Here is a 21,430-nt window from a genome sequence, read left to right as displayed (position 1 = left end):
CTTGTACAGACGATAGGTGAAAATCACACAATAGATCCGGTGGGCTTTAAGCAACTTAATCAAGTTTAATAATTTTAATTATTTTCCCCTAGTAACCAAAGAATGAGTGAAAAGTGGATAAAATAGTAAAGATGACATAAGAAACCTGATATTAGTGACAAAGTAGAGCCGGTTTCTACCTGGTACAGTATTAACATCTGAATTGATTTGATTGCAAGTAGACAGTTCACAACCAGCATTGGAATTGTTCTTCACATGTTTTGACTTACTCACAAAGTATATGCAAATACACATGTGTACATTGTCCATGCATTTGTCTGGTTTTGGTATGTGTGAATTTTCTGTGAGAAATGCTGAATGTAAAACACAACAAATTCCACAGGGCACCTTTAACATTTTAAAGGCAGACAGATTAAAATGAGACGGAAATTCTGTTAATAGTGGTGTAAAAATGTGTGTGTCTTTTTGGGGGTTTGATTTACAGTTTAAAGTAATATATATTAATTGTATATGAGGATTTCTTAACAAATTGTTATAATAGCTTTTAAAATTTGTTTGTATAATTGTTTACGAAAGATCTATGTAAGCTGAGAGAATGTCCCTCCCTTTGCTTGCCCCTGAAGCTGTGTCAGTTGCTTCAGCCCCTCCATCACCCCAGCATCCACCTGTAGGCTTTGAGTTATGAGATACATAACTGTGTATCTGGGGCAGTGATTAGGTCGGAGCCTAGACACCAAACACTAACATGTTCTACTTCTGCAATAAACGTTTGAATGTAAGTTGTCTGCCTGAAATGCTTTAATGGAGCTGGGGAGCCGGAGCCAATCCCAGCTGACATTGGGCAAGAGGCGGGGTACACCCTTGGTCGCCAGTGTGTCATATACAGACACAAACAACCATTCACACTCAAACTCACACCTACGGGTAATTAGAGTTGTCAATTAACCTAAGATGCATGTCTTTGCTCTGTGGGAGGAAGAGGAAGTACCGGGAGGAAACCCACACAGACACAGGTAGCACATGTAAACTCCTCACTGAAAGACTCCTGGATGAACAGGGGAACATAGAACTTTCTTGTTGCACATAAACATCTTAAACATATTTGTGAAATTTATGTTGACCAGGTTTGGATGAAAATAGAATTTTCCAGATGAAATAAGAACAGAAATTGTGCTTTTCTACCAGAGTCTCAATACCACATACAGTCTGTCACTTAATCAGATCCTATAAAAGAGTCTCGAAGCATGCACTGGTGTTTCAAAAGCATATTTTATTAGATTAATGGACTTTATGATGGAAATATACATGTAGAAAACCTACATGTATTAAATCTAGGTTGTAATTACTTAAGATAATGCAAAAATTGTTTGGTCTGTGAAATAGCATGAAACACTAAGTTATCTCCATGTTGCAGAAGCTCATTAGAAAATGTGTACACATTATTGCCTTGAATAAGAAGTCTTAGCTTCAGATCATTTTACTAGAACAGAGCATATTATAAAGAAACTTTAGCTTTAAATAAAAAGTGAGAAATCTACAGCCACTTGGTTTTAGATAATAGATCAATGTCTTCTTTTCTCACAGAGCAGAAACACAAAGCTGATTGCACTTTCAAAACAAAACTGCTCTGCCTCATTACGTGTGTGTTTGAACAACATGTGTGGTGCTTCTCATCTTCAGTTACAGAGTTGCATCACACTCATGCTGCTGACTCAAATGTTGAAGCGGTTCCTGGTTTGCCCTGCCTTCCTCTCTCTGAGGTACAAGTTGACGTAGGAGGTTATAAGATCATCCATCTTGTAACCCTTTGGAAACAGGACAAAGATGTTATTAATTCAACTTAACTCTAACCTCGGTCAAGTTTACCATATGTCCACATGACAGATCTTACCAGAGACGTTTCACACAGGAATTTGCTTCCCTTGACCAAACTGCCAATAGTCATGTGGAAGTAGGTGCTTCCACTGCACCAGTTAGCTATGCAGTTGAATGGGTGATTTGCCAAAACGTCCTTAACAAAATAAAAGAATAGTTAATGGTGAGAAATGACAAGTTAGGTGTTATACTGAGACTTTCTTCGCATGACTTTTTTAACCTTGGTTTTAGGGTGGATGATTGTAAGTCCTTGCTTGCTGATGGCAATTCGCACGATATCTGGGAAGTTTGGCTCTGATGTTTGCTGAAAAGAGAATTAGAAAAGCCAATAAGAAAATGTTCCGTCTCTGTAACTTAAACCGATCACTGTGTATATATATATATATAAGCAATAAGCGTACCATGATGACAGAGGCTTTAAGTTTCAGACAAATTACCAAATGGACTGTAGATAACAAGATAAAGCACCATATGTGCTGCAATCACAGCAGCTCTTACCTTGACTTCAAAAAATGCACAGCCGAACGTCGGCCAGCGGCAAACTGCTTTGAGAAATGCCACCCTGGCTTCTTCAACAGTCATACCAGCGTGTTTGTTGTAGTGAGCAACAATACTCTGAAAATGTAAAAAATGCAAATATCACAGATTGACCTAAACCTCTTGTTTGGTAAAAGTGGTTGCGCTGATTCTAAACAGTTTAATGATTTGCTTTCACCCCCTCAGCCCTCAGGCCATTTTCTCAGTGAGCTGGAGATCACAGTAATGGCATAAGGGTTAATTTATGTTCACATGAGCTATTTAAAGGTTAAAAGTCTTTCTTATTGCTTTCCACGAATTTCATGAAACTATTAAATCTTCATCATACTGACATTCATTGTGTGTGTATCTAAAATCATCTCTCCCTCAAGGCATCCAAGGGATTGCAATGTAAATAGATGTGCTGAAAAAAGCTCACTGGTGCTGACTTTTCCAAAGAATGAGGAACAGAGTTTCTGATACTGCTTGACGTTTGATTCAAAGCAAAGTGGCAACTTAAATCCTGCTCAAAAGCTTAAATGACTGTTTTAAAGAGATTAGTGCAACTTAAAGATATAATATGTATCAATTCTTCAATAAGATACGATCAGACCTGCAGTATATATTTTGTTGACTTTTGCTCTTACATTAACCAAAATATTTCCAACAATTAGCATAACACAGTGAAATCCCTTACATTATTATTATTATTATTATTATTGCATTAGAGAGGAAAAACAACGTTCTTCAGTCTTTCAACCATTTGTATTGGTCATTCATATTGAATCGCAATTAATTATTGCCGTTTGCTTTGTGCGCTGTCTCCCAGTAAGGTCCAAATGCACAGGGGAACCAAGTGACCCAAGATGATTACAAAACAGGAAATGGTGGTAAAGATAAAAACTCCCATGATCCCACGGGGCATCACATCTTGCCAACTGATACATTTTCATTACACACATAAGAACTTGCTGCATTTGTTTCAGTCCTCATCCTGACTTTGAGTTAACATGAGCTTAAATAAATGTTCTCCTTTGGGCAGCTGAGGACGAGCTACGTCCAGGAGAGGAACGCAAAGGAGAGAAAGGTGGCAGAGAGAGAACGGCAGCAACACACGTTCATAGATGAACTGTCACCAGAACAACCACGCCCTCTTTTGAAACCCTTTTGGCTTAAAATCAAACACTGTTATAGTGCTGATGACATTCAACATCGTGAATATTGAATATTGATGCCTTGAAATGGTTGTGAAGAGGAAACACAAAAAAGGAGACAAATTTAACGTTAGCTTACAAGGCTAGATTATCTTGTAGCTATGAGCTAATGTTAGCTCACCAGCACTGGCTGCAGCAACCTGGCTGTTCCCCTGGTTTGTTGAAACATTTTTAGGATACAACCTCTACTTCTTTCATTATTTTATGAATGACGATGATGATCAGCAACATCATAATTAATTTATAATTGTTTGCTTGACTTATCAGACTTTTGCTATTAATATCTCAAAATAAATATACCTAAGGCCTCAGAATTTGTATTTAACGCAAGTTAAAGCAGATACATTTTTACCCCAAAACGTTCAAGGACATGATGCAAAGACAAAGAACCCGGATGGGCTGCTCTCATCTATAACCTATCAGCTGTTACTTCTTCATCCTCTCATGTTGAACTGAGAATAAACTGGCTGCTACAATGACCGTCACCTTTTGATGTACAAAGTAGTAAACCAAGAAGGGAAATGCCCAGTCTAGGTAATGAACATGCTAAATTCAATATATGTGTACCACATTCTGACAAAATTGTAAATTCTTCACATTGTGAGGATAATCTCACTTATTATTAAAGTGTTTTAAGCTGAAATACTCGTATATGGCCCCTTTAAGGCATCCAATAAATTAGGCGGAAGAAATTGATGAAAAGAAAGCTCATCATACCTTCTTCCACTCATTTTCAGACATGGCCTTCAGTTGGTCAGCAGGAACAAGCTCCTTCAGCAACTTGGGAATCATGACAATCTGGCTCTTGTCATTGTTGACCTTTATCTTGAAGAGCAAAGCTGCAATGTTGATCATTTCATCTTTGGTGCAGACATGATAGCCTCTCAGGTATTTTGGTAGCTCCTACAAGATAGAAAGACATTTCACAGCATTTAATTTCAGGGATTCTTGAGGGATTAGGGGCCAAGTTTGACCATTAATCCAGGTTTTCTACTTGTTCATTTATCAAGTTTGTCAGTGGGAAAACATTTTCAGTTTACAGCCTGTTTATAGATCCCCGTCTCCATATTGCCTCATTTGGATACTGCTATATCTCATCAGGCAGCATTGTGTTCACAGACAGATATGACTTTCATATTATATGGAAAAACAAATCAGCCTGGAAAATGTGATGGTGAGTGAGCTACAGCATTCAAATGCACCTGAGGGAAATGGAAGATAAGATCTCCCTCCGCGTCTCTGCCAGGGATCACATTGAACCACAACTTCCTCATGAAAAACACAATGTAGGATATGTTGACTGGCCCACCTACAGAACACATACACAAAAGGTCATTACGGAGAACCATCAAATGTCAAACTGTCACACAGTTCACATGACTTTTTATTACCGTCCTGGATCCTCTTGACTTTTTTGGACCAGTCAGTGATTTGTCTCAAACTATCAAAGAAGTAGTCTGCATCATTCAAGCTGAGGACCTGAAATAAAGAAACCTTTGTAAAACCAGTGTGCTGGAAAGCCATGGATGAAACTATAAATGTAAACAATGTATGAACTCTACAATGAAATATGATGTGTAAGGTTGAAACATGTCAAGTGCACCTTGTCATGTGTTTTGACAAATATACTGAATCCGTCTGATGAGGCCAGATTGAGCTTTTTCGTTATGTTCTGAATTAGATCCTTGATCCTGGTGTTGGTTGAAACCTCGAATACCTGAGACAACATAAACAAGACACAAATCAAGTGAAGATGTCATATTTAAATAAAAATGATTTAAATTGATTCTATTCAAATGTGTCCAAATCCCTATTCGTACCTCTTCTGTGTCATTGGGGAAGTGGATTTTGTGGCCGATCTGGGTCCTGTTCTGTTGGATGGCGTCTACCTCCACCTGGTGTGGTGGAAGCTTCCTGGGCTCCATCCTACACAATGACAGCAACTGCCACGTCACATATTTGTCTTGACGTTATCATCAATCATCAGACACAAATATCAAATGCTTGGGCTTTGGAATAGACCAGTGAATGTATGATTAGTGACTCACCAAAAGATATTTAAGTAGAACACTTTGCACGATCATCCTTAGGCAAAAGATTTGAAATCCTATTTGAAGGATGTATTTGATTGAGTGATGTCAATTAGTAAAGCACATACCTCCACTAAGGTCAAACAGTTCCATTATGAAACCCCATTTACATTCACTGCACCAAATTTCACACGCCCATAAATATCTTTCCCCTATATATGCCTAATCTTTTCATCAAGATTCATTAATTATTCTCAGAGAGGTCAAAGAAAATGCTGAAATAAGCCCCATATCACAATGAAAGTGCGTACCAACAAACAAAGCCACCAAACAAATGGACAGGGGTGAAAACACAATCTCCCTTTTCCTGCCGCTCTTTGTACACTCCCTTCAATTGTTATTAGAAAAATAAGGGAGAGGCTTTCTTCACACACAATTTTCAGGGCGCACTTGTTGAAACACATAGAAACACACAACTGTGTTGTATAACACAGTTTGTTGGTCTAACCTCAGTGAGCTCTGCAGCCGCTGTAGACAGTCAGAGGCCAGTGGCTCTCTGCGGCGTGTCTCCAGAAAGCGCTGAGTGTGCTTCAGAAGAGACTGGCTGGGAGGAAAGAGGCCACAGCAGAGCCACAGCAGCTGCCAGCCATGCTCCACACTGGAACTGGGTGACGGTCGAGGCAACAAGGAAAAAAAATACACGTAAGACAAAATGAAGCATGAGATGAAATGGAGGTTGGTTTCATTTCACTTTTGAATAGAATGAGTTTGTACCTCGTATTGTCTAAATAAGGAAAAACACATGAGGGAAACAGTTTTTCATGTTTGGACTTGGCTTAAAGTCTTGCTCGTGCTGCAGCTAGCAATATTCTTCATTATCAGTTAATCCGTGAGATATTTTCTATTTTCTTATCCGATACCTTTCAAATATTTTAAGCAGTTGTGGTAGTTTTGCTGATTCCAAGTAGGCATCTTCAAATGTCTTGTTTAATCTCACCCAGTATTTGAGTGAATATACAGAGATCCTTATATCTTACAGGTATCTTAAATCTTTCCTTTTGTCCAGGACAGTAGTGAACCTGAGACACATACCGGTTGTTATTGCTGGTCATCTGCTTCATTGTCTGGCAGTAGATCTCGTCCCTGAGCAGCTCATTTTGAGTGGCTGGGCCAAAGATCTGGTCGGTGAGCTCGAGAGGACTGACCATCTGCTTGGTTGGGTAATCTCCCATATATTTCAGGATCGGTACACAACGGTCAAGGAGGAACAAGCATCCTGGTCTCAGGCAAGGATTCAAGGTCATTTCAAATGTTAAAGAATGGGGTCACCTCTCTGAGGGCTCAGTAGATCTATAACACAGCCTGGTAACAAGTGCAGGATAAAACATACTTTAACATTAATTTGAGCCCCCACTGGAACATTCACCCAACTTCAGGCCCATTACAACACAATTCCTGATAAATATTTGCTCCATCTATTGAATCTAAATGCTGAAAATGGTTAAACAGGAAATTCATGGTTTGAACTCCTGCCAAAACTTTGCACTGGTCTAAAAAACGTTGAGAAATGGTAAACTATAAATTTTCTATGTAGAGGATATCAGTGAAAGCCAGAGAGGCTTTGTGGCTCAGCTCCGGGTTGCCCACCAGCTTCCTGAGGAGAGGCTGTCTGATTGGCTCTCTGGAGTTTGCCCACAGCCTCTCAGGAGCAGCATTCCTGGAGATCACCTGGCGGTTAACATCCTTAGTGGGCTGCCTGCAAGATGAAGGAAACAATACACCGATTCCTGCAGTCAGTATCGTTAAGTCAACATTTTATTGTCAATGTGTAGTTAGGTAGTGGTTATTTCCAGATACCTGAAGTGCTCAAGCGAGAATTCCTTCAGTGTAGCAGGAGCCACTCTCTCCAATGTTCCTGTTTCTTTACTCTTTGTCTGTATGATGTCCTTCCTCTGGTTAGGGGACAGACTGAGGAGTCTCTGAAATAAAGCACCACATGTAATACACTATAGAGCACTGACGCACAATAACTCATCATTGACATCTACGTACCATGACCTCTGTGGTGGGTTTGCTTAGCGTTGGTAGGATTAAGATGGCCTCAGTGGGGATGGCTCCTGTTTTTTTTGTCTTCTCAATTTGTCCCTTTATCCAGCCGCCCTGCTGAGAATACTCATCATCTTTGATTATCAGGATGAGGTCTCCTTTCTTAAAGCTGAGGAATGTGGGGTCATCTGGAGAGGAACATAAGAAATCAGCCAGTCAGCAATTGTTCAATGTAACCAGTGCGGTGGGATCAACTGCTGATGAGAGATATCCGCACACCAGTTGATGCTCCAACAAACTGTTTTATTTGGCCTCCCAGGTTGGTCATATTTCAGGCACAGGTTTGTATGTGTGTGCTTCTGTATTCTCTCATAATCAACTGCTCCTGCACTCTCTGACCTTGTCTGTCGACGTCCTTCAGAGCCACAGCGTACTGAGATCGCTCTGTCAGGCCGCTGAGGAACATGGTGACCAGCTCGGTCATGTCCTCAGCTGCAGATCCGCTCAGAGTGAAGTCTCCTTTCAGTGTCAGCAGACACATGGACTGGCCAGACGTTTTACCCTCCCTGAGTAATCACAGCAAAAGTCAGAAACAAAGGATTAAAGCAAGGTGAGTGGTAAATATGTGACCAGTATTTTTATGGATATATGTTTGGTTTTATTTGTGTTTTCTTTTTAATTATAGTAAGTTTGTTATAGTTGGCTAGTTGTCATCATATGCTATTTGCTTTTGCTTCCAACTATCCTAATATAAAATACAACAATACAATGCTTCTGCCTGAAGCAATACCAGCTGTCTCTACCTTGTAGAATTGACTCCAGTCACTTCAGGGAAAGAGAGCTCCAGCAGCCTCCTCTCTCTCTCATCCAGGAAAGTGATACCAGTCCAGTTTATGGCCACTATGAACTTGCTCTTAGGAAGTGCAGGACCTTGATACAGCCACAGACATTAGCAATGGAGATAAATTAGGAGATAAGAGATACAGTATGTTCCTGATCAGAGTTTAGCATTGACGTGTACAGTAATGAGGCCTTATCATCAAACCACAAGAAAGGACCTTGCCCCTTATGACTGCAACTAAAGAATGTTTTGATTCACACTCTATTTGTTATTTTCTTGATGTATTGGTTAGTCTATAAAAACTCAAACATATTGAAATATGACCATGACAAGCTGCTGCAGACCAGAGAGATTAATGAAAGGGGCTTATTTGGTCCAACCAACAGTTCAAAGCTCAAAGATACACAACTTACAATGCCGCAAAACACACAAGGAAGGGTTAGGGTTTGTCTTTTTTCACTCATCAAAATTGCTAATAAATACTTTTTGTTAATCATTTGTCAAAGAAAAGTATAATGAGATAAAGGTTATTCACTAGGAAAATCCATCAAATAAAATAATACAGCCTGTATTTACTTTCATGCGGGCAACATGTTGTCTGTGAGAAAATTACAAACAGCAATAACATAAACTTTACTGTAATGTTGATCTTAAGGAAAAGACATGACGCAGACCCTTATTAAGCATTTTGGATGTTTGTCAAAGAGACGGAAGCAGTGTTCCTTTCCCTCTAATCTCCAAATCATTGTCTTGAATTTTAACCCCATTGTTATGGTATATCTAAAAAAAAATAGCCTGGTATATTCCAGTCTGACAAAGATACAGAAGCAGCAACAGCTAATTGCTCAAAGGGTTAAAAATCAGCTTCACTGGCCTATAAAGTGTTTGTATCTTTATTCCTGAGGAAAGTAGAGCACTGTCTGTGTTAAATATGGTTTATGTTCTGCCATGACTAAAACTACAATATGCAAAATCTATGTGGGTCCTTGTCTCAGTAAAAAGGCATCAAATCAATTCACCTCTAGTTACTACTGTATTTCTGCAAGCCAGAATTTGTCATATTCCTCATGTTTACAGCGTTATTCTCACAAAATAACCATTCTGTTTGAGATTCAATTAAGGAAATGACAACTATACTTTGTTAACATACTCAACCAAAGAAAAGCTACAGTAACAAAAACCCACCTGACAGTTTGACAACTTCAAAGAACCTGGAGAAGAACATTGGCCACTTCTTCTGGGCATAGCCGACCATCTCTGCCTTCACAGAGTCTTTCTTTTGTTTTGAACTCAGATACGGAGCCTTGTGTGGTTGAATAAAAACACACAGAATCTAGTCAAGACCTTGTTGAGGCTTTCTGTTTTCTAATCATGTATAATGATGAGTTAAATCTCCTTGGACTCATATGTGATGTTACTAACCTCAGCATGAGCGTCGCTGACCATCTGCACCCACTTGGCCTCTGACTTGGCCTCCAGCAGAGAGGTGTTGATGCTGTCCTGAACAGCTTCTTTCACATTTTCTACAGAGCTCTCTGAGCCGTGTTGGATGTACAAATGTTTTGCAGCGAGCTGAACAACCTCATCTTCCTGCGTGAAGTCAAATGTGGGGAGAAAATGTATTTGATTTATACAGGTCTGCGGCAGGAATGTTGCAGGACTCTCCTAGCCATCGACATAACCTAACCTTTTCACTCTGGTACTCTCCACACTTCAGACCATGGATGATCTGCTTATAGATGAGCTCTGTGCTGATCTTGTCGTCTTCACTGTTGTGCCAGGGGCTGAAGATCTCCTTGCGGAAGAAGAGTCGCCAGGGAGCGTGCTGCTCCTGTCCTCCTCTCCGCTTCACTTCCTGCTCACACTGGGAGATCGCATCCATCACATGCTCTCGGCCGCCACCCAGAGCCCACACCTAAGAGACAGGTCAACATTTTGACAACTGACAACTGGATAAACCATCATCAGTCGCTCTACCATTTCAGTTTCCACAGTTTGCTCTGGGTGTAAAAACATTGAATTTCATTTCACATTTGGTAGATAAATAGTAAACATTAGCAAATTGCATATTTGAAAAGCCTATTTATCGTCTTTAAAGATCATTCAATGTAATATATCCTTGTTATACCCTTCTCCTGTCTCTACTACAGCTATCAGATAGAAACAAATGACAAAATACAATAGGTCAAAATTAATATGTAACTTAGGGTTAGTAAATCTGATTTATCTTATTTTCTGAAATTCTCTTCACATTCCGGTAACCATCAATAAATGGTCCTCTGAAGAAAAAGGAAAAAAGTAATTGTGGTCCTGACAAGACAGTCAAAACCTACGACCAATCATTTCATTCGGACCGGGGGAAATGTTTTTCTATAACCGACCTGCCTGTGCTCTCACTCTCTGAGTTGGAGAGACGAACAGCACTGAAGCAAAGACGATATTCAGCTTCTAGCAATTGTCTAGCAGTGCACTTTCATGTGGTTTGGTGGTGTAACTTTGATGAGTCGGCCGATGGAAGAGGGTGGGAGTGCAGACATTTTTTTATATTGCTCATCATAAAGAGTCGAAAAGGTGGAAACAGCTAGCCTGGCTCTGTCCGGGGGTAAGGTTTAAAAAGTAAATATATATATTTCACATTTATAGGATGTTTATATGTGGGTTCTATAGCTACTCGGACTGTGTGGCTGACAGACTCTTTTGAAAGGCTGGCGCGGTGCCCACAGAGGGCACAATGAGTTTCCCCATCTCAACAGGAAAAGAATTTGAATGCGACTGTTCTAAAGAAAACAGCTTCATCCACTCATCACACAGCAGAAACGTAGATGTGGCTGCATACCTTTTCATACAGAGCTACGTAGAGAGAAAAGCCGAAGGTGTCTTTGAGTTTGACTTTGTTGGAGAGGGCTTGGCAGATCTCTTTGGAGGTAGATGCTGAGTCAACAGGCACATTGATTGAACGTCCATCCAGCAGGTTCACAGACACGACCATGGGCCTCTTTGTCTTGGTAGCCTGTCATAGTACAGAGAAATTACCTTCTTTTTTACTGGCATGATTCCAATTGAGAAAATATGCCTTTTACTTTTATTTGTGTGACCTGATCCTTTAAATATCTGCGAGAACAGTGTGTGAGCCTCAGTACCTGCAGCTCCAGCCAGGCCGGGGGCTCCCCTCGCACTCCATTCATTACTGTGCGACGCAGCCTTTCAGCACAGTAGGAAGCGTAGCCTTCAGGAGCGGAACAGATGAAACTTTGCAAGTACTGCCAAGAGGAGACATAAAAAAGAAAAAGCGACACATCACAGCATGCGGCACACTGTTAATGAGGCTGAAGTAGAACGTCGTACTTACCCTTATAAAACTGGCACTTGGAGGGAAAATGCCCAGACAGAGGGACAAAAGGATCCAACCACGGAAGTAGCTGTTGCGATTGTTGTTATCCTGAAGCTGCTTGCAGATCTGACAGTAAATCTCATCCCTGGACAGACAACACGACAAATATTGTATTACTCTAGAATATTTTCAACGATACTTAGACATATATGGTGTTTCAATGGAGCTTCTTCAACCTGAGGTCACGTCGGACAATAGCATATCCCACAATAATTTGGAGTTTTTCTAGTGAGGTCAGCGGCCGGTCCAGGGTGGGTCCTTCTCCGTCCATGTCATCACTGTCCTCCCTCACCGTCTGCAGTGTGGGAGGCTTGGGCACTTCGGTCAGATCTTCTGACTGTAAGGAAAAAAACGTGCAATTGTAATCCATGAAATAAAAAGAGGACTGATATCCTCAAGATAAACTTCAGCTCTCTTGAGGCTTCCTCACCTCTTCCATGATTATCGAGGGTTTCCGGAGATTTGCAGTGGGTTTTTGGATTCCACTTTCTGGAACGGTGGATGGTTTTCTGTTTCTGGAGAGTAGGTCGGTGAAAGTGGACCCCTTCCTTGCGTGTGGGCTTCTCTCTGGTACGGTGTACACCTTTGGGTTTGGAGCTGTCTCACTGGGCAGAGCAGAAGCTTTCCGGTTTCTTGTCAGAAGGTCGACGAACATTGAGCTCTTTCTGTTTTGTGTTGGCTCCTCTGGGACTGTGGAGGTCTTAACTTCTTTTTTATTTCTTAGCACCCTCTAAAACACACAGAAAAGACATACATTTATATCTATTTTAAAATAGCAATATTTAAAAATGTTTTATAACCTCGGCTTTGTGAGGATATTTACCTGGTCCAGGCCCACCATGTGGCTGAGACGTCTGTTGTTCCTGGATATCAGGTCCTGCGGCAGAAGACGTTCCTGTGTGGAGGCTCCCTGGATCTTTTTGGGCTCAGGAAGGTCTCCCATGAACCTCATAATGATCCACCACACTGTCAATGAAGCCTGGTGAGAACACAAAAGAAATACCACTGTATTCTAATGAAATAATGAGACCAAATCCACCAAAATGAACTGAAGTGGTGTAAGAAAAAGGCACCAGAACGTCTCCTTCATCTTCGTGGTAGAGCAGGGGCTGCCGAAGCCTCTGGCGGATGTGGGTGTGGGTGGCTGCACCCTGGAAGTTTATAGAGGCAAATTTGGAGAAGGTGTACTCATTCAGGTCATTGTAGTCTTCAGTGGGAGGATCCTCCTCCATGGGGAGGTCGTCAATATCTATCTCCTCGCTGAGCATCCTTTTCCCCTCAAAGTTCTGAAAATAGATACATATCCAGTGACTGACTGTCCACAGAGAATATAACATGTGATAGAACATTAAGTTCCCAAACCTCAAATCCTACAGGTGCTTGTCCCTCTTGTCCTCCGATAATAGCGGGGAGGAATCCAAAGATGTCGTCTACCATCTCCTGATCTGTGATGGAATCCGACTGAGCCTTTTCCTCCATCGCTTTCTTCTGCCTCAGAACTTCGTCCAAGCGTCTCTGTCTCTGCAAAATCATCCGGCGCTCTTCTTCCTTCTCTTTAGCAGAGAGGTACATCTGAAAGATCAAACACAGAGGGAAACTAAAGTCAATCACAACTGCAAAACTGAAAAATGTTGTTTAGTTATAAAATTATTATAAAAAATGGAAACTAGAAAGGCTCAACAGTCGCCTTAAATTCAATCCAGTCTTTTCAAATTGCACACAATCAAAGATATCAGTCCTCTAAATATAACAGATCCATATTCCCTTGTAAAATGGTGAAAATGCCCTGTGTCCCAAAATGAGTAAAGATGGTGGGAAAAAGTCCTGGTTCCCAAAATTGAAGGGGCCATCCGTCTGACATGTTTCATGGAAATCTGTTCAGGGGTTGTTGTTTTTTTGTGTGCATTTTCCTGTTTACAAACAAACTGACAAGGGTGGAATGATAACCTCCTTACTGAATGATGATTTGATTGAAACTAAATTAAGTTGTTTTTGTCTAGAAGGAGAATAACATCAAAATAGAATTTATAGTTGCTGAGAAATTTCAGATGAAATAAAAATTAGCTGGTGAGGCAGAAGTCAGCCAAAGGTCAAAAGCTAAAAGTAAAGGTCGAAATAACGACCTGCATTAAAGGATGAACAGGTGAAATAAGAGGCTGGAATTATTGAGTAAAGAAATAAAGAGATTTAACATAATGTGGATGGATATAATAACAGTTAAGCATTAAAAAAGGTAACAGATGAAAGAGTTAAAATAGCAAACAGAAATAGTTGAAATAATGATTAATGGCTGTGCTCGGTGAAACTGTTTGCTAAAAGTAGATTAATAAGAAAAGAAAAGAAATTGATAAACAGCAGCTGAAGAAAATGGACATCTGCAACATGAATGGTCATGTTGATTGAACTGTACACTAGACAAACAAGCTCCGGAGCCATTGCTGCCAGACATCACCAGGAGCAACATGATCCTCTATGATCCTTCTCTTTGTGAACAAGACAAAACATATTCAATAGCTTTTCAAATTGAACTTACGTCTCTTTTCATCTTCCTCAGAGCTTTTCTTGCCAGCGCACCTCTGGTGTAAGCCTGCAGGAGGATCACAGCTTCTGTCTTACGCTTCCGTTCCTTCCTGGCCAGGTATCCCCTGGTCCGGGCCTGCAGCACGATGGCTGCCTCTCGCTTCCTCTTATATTGTAAGTGGAGTTGGCGAGAGCGAACCTGCGCCTGTAGCCTCGCAAAGCCAAGCTGGACCTGGATTTAATAGATGTTAATGAGGTAGTTTTTACCAGGCCAGACATATACTGTACTTTCACTTTGATAAATACTGATATATCAAATAGTGACTTACCACTTTGTACAATTTTCTCCCTTGGTGTCCTCGCCAGTATTTTTGAATGATAAGAGCGCTTTTCTTTTTCCTCAGGAACTCTCTCCTATAAAAGACATGAAACGCACAGACATGAAGTCGCAGATCACACCAACAGAAAGCCCATTTCAAAGATTCTCCTGTGTCACACCTGTATTTGAAGCCTCTCAGGACCTTCTGGATCAAAAGAGCTTTTTCGTTGAGTTTATTTATGCGCTCCACCTCAAGCATTGTGTCATGGATGTCCTGAGAGAAAACAGTAGAAGGGACTATTTTTGAATTTTGTCGAACAAAAAAATGCACATACAGTACTTATCAAAACATATTGTACGAATTAGGCGGATAGGATCATGTAGATAATGTACAGAAATGGACTAAGCTGAATATACTTTATTGAATATTGGAGGCTTAGGTTTTTTTACTTGAATTTGTAAACTGAAAATAAATTTAAATAAAGGTTTTGAAATTGTGTTATTTGACATGACTTAGTTAAGAGAGAACTTTACACAACATACATAAAGTCAGATGGATGGATTAAAAAGTTGATCCAATAAGATACACATTTTATTTTGAAAATCATTCCCCCATGCATGACCAACAAGTAGGACATAAAAATGCTCCACCTTCAGGAATATCTTTGTCTTGCCAGTCTTCCAGTCGCCGTTCCCAGTGAGCACACTTTCACAGATGCTTTCACAGCATTTCTCTTTGCGTTCCTGTTAGAATGAAACAAACAGTTGTCGTACAAACAGAGCTAAAGAAGATGAGACACGTTGTATGGTGGAAATGATCATGTTGAAACCTCTCACTCACTGTTTTGGGATCACAGACTGACATGTTCAGAAGGACACGGTATCGATCCAGGAACTCGTCGAAGCTGTAGCGTACAGGGTAGCCAGCTTTCCGGATCTTGATGGTCTCCATCATGCCCGAGTAACGGAGCTGACGGAGGCACAGCTCTCTGTCGAACAGCTGAGACACAGAAGCGACACCAAATTTCATCCTTCATTTTTTCTGGTTTAAAAGTAAACAAGTTTTATTTTGGTTGGGTGACTGGGATTCTTTCCCTCACCATGGGCTGCTTGAACTCATTGGGTTTAATGCAGCGTATGAAGTAGGGCTGGCACGCAGTCAGCGTTTTCATCAGGGAATCCAAAGACTGGCGGAACTGGGCGGAGAGCGTTGGCACTCGTTTCTTGCTATCAGCTGCTTGCTGTCACACACACACACACACCACACACACACACGCACACACGCACACACACACGCACACACGCACACGCACAAATATAAATATCACACAGTGTAAAGGATTCTAAAATAATATTTTTACTCTCCCGTTGATATAGTTGAGGCTAGTGGCTGCACTGACCCGGAGGCTACTCTTGGGTGTGGAGATGATCATCTTTGGGTTGACGCTGCTCTTGGTCGCGCTGGACAGCTCGTTCTGAAACAACTGCTTGAGGAGTTTGTTGGTGGAGGTTTCCACCAGTTGAATCAGGTCTAAGCTGAGGGCGTCACGGTTTTTCTCAAGAAAACCTCAGAACAAACAGACAGAATTAGATCACAGAGGATGTTCGGACACAATTTATGGCTTTTCATAGCTTTAAAATTACCTTTTGAATCGTAGAAGACCGCTCCAGCAAAATGCTGGATCCCAAACTGTGTCTCATAGTTGTTCTTGGGGGGGATATAGATTTCCCCTTTCCCGTGGAACTGGTTCATTTTTTGGAGCATGGTGGCATCTGTGCCCTGAAAATGAAGCAGAGGAGTTCAAACCTGGTTGGTTTGTCACAGCAGAGCATGATAAGGCACAATGAGGACAGAGACCTTGGGGAAGTTGCTTTCTTCATCAATAAGAGCCAGCATGTTCATGGGTTTGTTGGCCAGTATGTCCAAGGTGCACTGGTTGTCGCTGTAGTCAATGTGCTTCCAGACAATGTTTTCTCGGGTGTACTCTTCCTGCTCCAGCTTGAAAACGTGCTTGACAAAAAACTGCTGCAGCTGCTCGTTGGCAAAGTTGATGCACAACTGCTCAAAGCTGCAACAGTTCGACAAACCCCACAGCACCGGAATAAAGAGAGAGGGAGGGAGATCAAAATGTGTCCTGTGTATAAAATCTGTCGCTTTAATATCAAGAGAACTGTTGCGATCATGAACCTGTTTTTGTTGAAGTTCTCAAAGCCGAAGATGTCCAGCAAGCCTATTGTCAGTCTGTCCTCATCAGGGTCCTCAGGCGACTTGAATACGGCAGCGTTGATTTTGTCCACGACCCAAATGAAGAGTCTTCCATAAAGAGCCTGGATAAATATTAAAGGGAATAGCAATGCAGACTTGTATTAAGAAGACAAATCAAAACACAGTTGAGAAGCCACATGTGTAACAAGGTCTCATCTCTGGCACCATCAGACATCATTGTTGGTGGTAATAATTAAGATCTTTCTCCTTATTTCATCCATCCAACTGTTTTGTTGTCTATTTTTTTAACTGAGCAATATACCCTAACAGCCTTAGTTTGTTAAAAGGCACTTTTATTTATTTTTTTCAAATGATTAATTTGTGTGACTTTGTTACTTTGACAAAGGCGTCCCTGCCTTCCAGAGCCTGGGCGGAGGTCAGATGTTTAGTCACACTCTCCTTGGTGGTCATGAGGGAGAGCTGAGTCAGACAGCTCTCCAGCGCTTTGGGATCCACCTGAGGTAAAGAGAGGTACACAGACATACATGGTGATCACTGCTCTTTTTATTTACTCTTATGTCAAAAAAAAAAAACGTGTATTCATACCTCTAAAAGTTGGCTCGCCATGTTTAAATGGGATGATGTGACTATGTCACAGGCCTCCAGGTTATTTACTATGGTGGCTGAAATTTTCCAAGAAAAGTGTTCAATATCTCAAAAGTTTGCAACGATTCATACATATCATTCATATATTCTTTTATCAGTTTAAACCTGTGAGAGTAGTGCTATTGAATATCTACATACACATTCCATTCCAAAGTGCTGTTCTTACCCTTGAAGTCCACATTGCCCATGTGAAGGATGGCAGCCAGAAGTTTGTAGATCACCCAGGAGTCGTTCTCTGTGAACATCAGGATCTTCAGAGCTGAGCAGAAGTGGGCGTATTCCTTCACATCATCACGACCCTCACAGCTGGTGCACTTTCCCTGGTGACAGGATAACATGGTTTTAAGATCTAGTCCGGTAATCTGTGATTTGAATTCTAATCATTTCTCTTCAAAATCCATCAACAAAAAAAGGGTCTTATTCAAATTTCTAATGTCCCGGCATCAGATAATGGCAGTACCATGGTCAGGTATTTGTACTCGGAGGCGTTCCCAAGGGAAAGAATCTTCTTCTGCTCAGTTGACATGCCCATCAGCATGTAGTAAAAGATATGGTAGTTTCTTTCCTCGGGTGCCTGCAGATAAAAGCATGTGTCCTTTACGACCAGAAATGGCTTGTAGTACATAACAGCTCTTGTAAATATTCGGCAGAACGATTTCCCCACCTGACGACAGACTCTGGACTTCTCCAGCAGGTACTGCTCAATGCGGGCCCCCTCAATGGCCCCACCCTTGGTGAAGTAGATGTCGATGTACTTCCCAAAACGACTGGAGTTATCATTGCGGACGGTTTTGGCATTACCAAAAGCTAAGAGGAAAATGGATGAAATGTAATGTGAAATGGATGTTGGATCAGGAGGGAGGACTCAGCGGATTATGGAGACTGACTCATGTTTGTGTTCTGCTCATACCTTCCAAGATGGGGTTTGCTTCAAGAATCTGCTGCTCAATCCAGGAGTGCTGGCCACTCACTGCAGCCAGGTACTGCAACATCACCTTGGTGCTCTCAGTTTTTCCTGCTCCTGACTCTCCACTGATGGAAAAAATAATTCTTTATTATCTTTATCACTTCCCATATTATTATAATTTATATAAAGAATTTGTAATTATTTAAGCAATAAACTGACCCTCAAACCAAAATATGACAAGACTGCTTTTCGCTGATTCATAAACTGCTTACTTTATAGATCTGAATGTGTCTTGGCTTGTGATGGTGTGAAACCTAAACTTCTCAATGTCAACAAAGGAGTTCCACAAGGCTCAAGTTTGGGTCTTCTCCAAGTCATAATTATACTAAAATCAAGGACTTTATAGTCATACTGTTGTATTATCTTTTATGCAGATGACAAAGCATAAGCACCTAATACACTTAATCAAATTGTTAAGCCCTGATTTTTAAAGCATTGATTCAAGAGCTACCTACAAATCTTTCCAACCAAGGCCGATCTGAGAAATCCCAACAATTAAGATGACATCATTTTTGCATCCTCAAACAGAATCATCTTCTAGATATTCATTTAATTCTCCAACTTTCTCTCCATCACTGAGGTTCACAGTTAAACATTGAGAGACTCTCGTCATCTATCTCTTTGAAAGCAAATAAGAACCCCCCCTAACCCCACTGGCTTTGTTGTCTTTCATTATCTAGCTTCTGCTTGTGAATCGCTTGTAAATAAAGTGATACAATCGGAGATCCTGTTCTCAGTGAGTTCTCCCTCTATGAATAAAGGCTCCAGTCAAGCAAATATTTGACACTGAGTAAATAAAATCATCTGGTGGCCGAGGCCGGCTCTGAACATCCCTGCAGCGTGTGAGCAGACAAGGTCTGACCTGATGACACAGCACTGGTTCTTTCCGTGGCGGTGCATGTTGAAAAAACAGTTGTCTGCGATGGCGAAGACGTGCGGCGGCAGTTCACCCAGCCGTCGATCTGTGTACATGTGCACATGCTCTGTGGTGTAGATGGGCAGCAGCTGGTAGGGGTTGACAGCAACCAGAATGGAGCCTGTATATGTCTTTGGACAGAGAGGCTCATTTAATATCACACAGTAGCACATTTGACAAGTGGTTGAGTGTTTTCTTTGTGCGCATGAGGATAAACAAAAAGTTCTTATGGTGTAAGCACAACATCAGGCCATTGACCCCTTGCTAGTCCTGGCAGCAATGCACAACATACATTTTATAAATAAGATATTTTGAATTTAACATCTCATTAATACTGCTTTTAAAACAAGTTTGCACTCAGAATTCAGCAAAAGTATTTCTGTATAACAACATGGCCTGATTCCTAATTGAACACACACTGTTGAGCTTTGATGCAGTGACACAGAAACATTGGGAGCCTCTGATTCAACAGAGGCTCATTCGTCTCTATGGAGACAAACAGCACTGTGATTGACGACAGGGCAAAGTCTGAAAAAGAAAACCAGCCACAGCCCAGGAAGACACGGGCAAGTATCCACTGCAGGCCATGGACATCATAAAACTAGGTGGTTCAGAGGGAATGCAGAGAAGTGAAACCTACATAGACGAGGCCTTCCTTGTGTCGCACCAGGAGGTTCCTGAGGAGCCCCGCCTCGTTGAGATCTCCGAGCCTTATCATGTCATCCACACCCTTCACGGAGGAGGGGTGCATGGGTCGAATGCTTCCCTCTGTGTTCTTGTTGATCTTGTGCTCCTGTACGTGTGTTATCAAAGAGTTGACGTTATATCGGCGGCCTACGCTCATTATCCTGGATCTGACAGGCAAAATGTTTTTACTTCTACCTTTCCTTCATCGTCGATCAGTTCAAGCTGTCCAGTGTCTGACACCTTCACCTCCGCCCCAATCGGCACCTCAGCACCAGAGTCCACCCACACAAAATCCCCCTGGTTTTAGAAAACAAGTTGAGAAGTAATGCAGCAGCGCCTGAGATTACAATCTGAACTGATTAATGAATTATAAATATACGGTTATAGCAGAGATGCTCGTTCATACCTTCCTCACATGCACCATCGTAGAAACGTGAATAAATCTGTCAGGAGAATGACAGCATTAATATTATAATTCATATTAAGCCCAATTATAGTCAAATTAAAAGAACAAACAACAGTGAGATAACTGAATGGGTCTATTACTTCAATTACTCTCAATCAACATTTTTATTTCACCTCCACTAGTTAGTTTACGTCCATTCTCACTATAAAACTGCAATTGAAAAGCAACACACATATTAGAAATTATGCAATAAGCTACCTTCTTGGAAACAGAGCGTTACACAGTTGGAAACCTAGATATTTATGTCATGTCAGCTCTTACCTGGGAATACTTTTCTTTGGCGGGTGCCCTGCTGCTGCTGCTTTCCCTTGAGTAACTATGAAGCAGGAAGAAGAGAGCTTTCCTGTCAAACACCCCTTTATGGCTCTTTGACTTTGCTCCTACAAACGGTAGAGCCAACCAGTGTCACTCGGCACCAGACTCCAGGCACATGGTTAGACTCCTCACAGACAGAAACAGTGTGACAGAGACTGCTGCTAACTCAATGTTAAATATGTGGCGTCTTACAGAATTGTAAGTCTACTCACTTTAATGCAAATCTAAATACTGGATGAGCAACATAGAGAAACATTTTCAATTAAAAAAAAAAAAAAAGAGTATTCCTATATATCCTCCTGAAACATTGAATAATTTGGTTTTCAAAAAAGGGGAATGTTCTCAACTCAAATATGAACCGGGGGCTGACTTTTCCTTATCCACAAATACAGTCGTCATTAGTAAATCAATGGGGTCTGCTGCACTTGGAAGCAATTATGTTGTAAATTGCAAAT

General features: G+C 41.1%; 1 protein-coding gene across 1 annotated transcript; it reads right to left on the bottom strand.

The window, feature by feature from the left end:
* Positions 1-1,258: 1,258 nt before the first annotated feature.
* LOC128448049 (unconventional myosin-VIIa) lies at positions 1,259-21,014 on the bottom strand. The gene is made up of 48 exons (XM_053430574.1): positions 20,922-21,014; positions 20,601-20,637; positions 20,390-20,491; positions 20,148-20,300; positions 19,454-19,638; positions 18,535-18,656; positions 18,289-18,431; positions 18,085-18,198; positions 17,791-17,944; positions 17,565-17,641; positions 17,355-17,474; positions 16,941-17,080; positions 16,611-16,821; positions 16,397-16,532; positions 16,153-16,319; positions 15,853-15,993; positions 15,594-15,752; positions 15,404-15,496; positions 14,932-15,026; positions 14,763-14,847; positions 14,447-14,665; positions 13,276-13,485; positions 12,987-13,199; positions 12,737-12,892; positions 12,344-12,643; positions 12,090-12,250; positions 11,872-11,998; positions 11,663-11,782; positions 11,359-11,532; positions 10,210-10,437; positions 9,945-10,112; positions 9,708-9,825; positions 8,485-8,611; positions 8,081-8,247; positions 7,688-7,869; positions 7,493-7,614; positions 7,237-7,391; positions 6,728-6,881; positions 6,144-6,299; positions 5,426-5,531; positions 5,209-5,322; positions 4,997-5,084; positions 4,808-4,914; positions 4,323-4,508; positions 2,374-2,490; positions 2,096-2,179; positions 1,892-2,011; positions 1,259-1,805 (listed from the first exon to the last, which is right to left on the bottom strand). The coding sequence occupies exons 2-48, from the start codon at positions 20,616-20,618 to the stop codon at positions 1,713-1,715; spliced, it is 6,687 nt and encodes a 2,228-aa protein (XP_053286549.1). The 5' UTR covers positions 20,619-20,637; positions 20,922-21,014; the 3' UTR covers positions 1,259-1,712.
* Between the last annotated feature and the right edge of the window lie 416 nt (positions 21,015-21,430).

Source organism: Pleuronectes platessa, chromosome 9 (genome assembly GCF_947347685.1).
Source record: "Pleuronectes platessa chromosome 9, fPlePla1.1, whole genome shotgun sequence".
NCBI lineage: Eukaryota > Metazoa > Chordata > Actinopteri > Pleuronectiformes > Pleuronectidae > Pleuronectes > Pleuronectes platessa.
Note: the sequence above shows the minus strand (reverse complement) of the source record. Positions and strands in the feature narration are given on the sequence as shown.

Coding starts and splice junctions, on each gene's coding strand:
- LOC128448049 (XM_053430574.1), bottom strand. Junction 17,475..17,564: donor TGGCGAGCCAACTTTTAGAG/GTATGAATACAC, acceptor TCTTTACCTCAG/GTGGATCCCAAAGCGCTGGA. Junction 6,300..6,727: donor ATGACCAGCAATAACAACCG/GTATGTGTCTCA, acceptor ACCGTCACCCAG/TTCCAGTGTGGAGCATGGCT.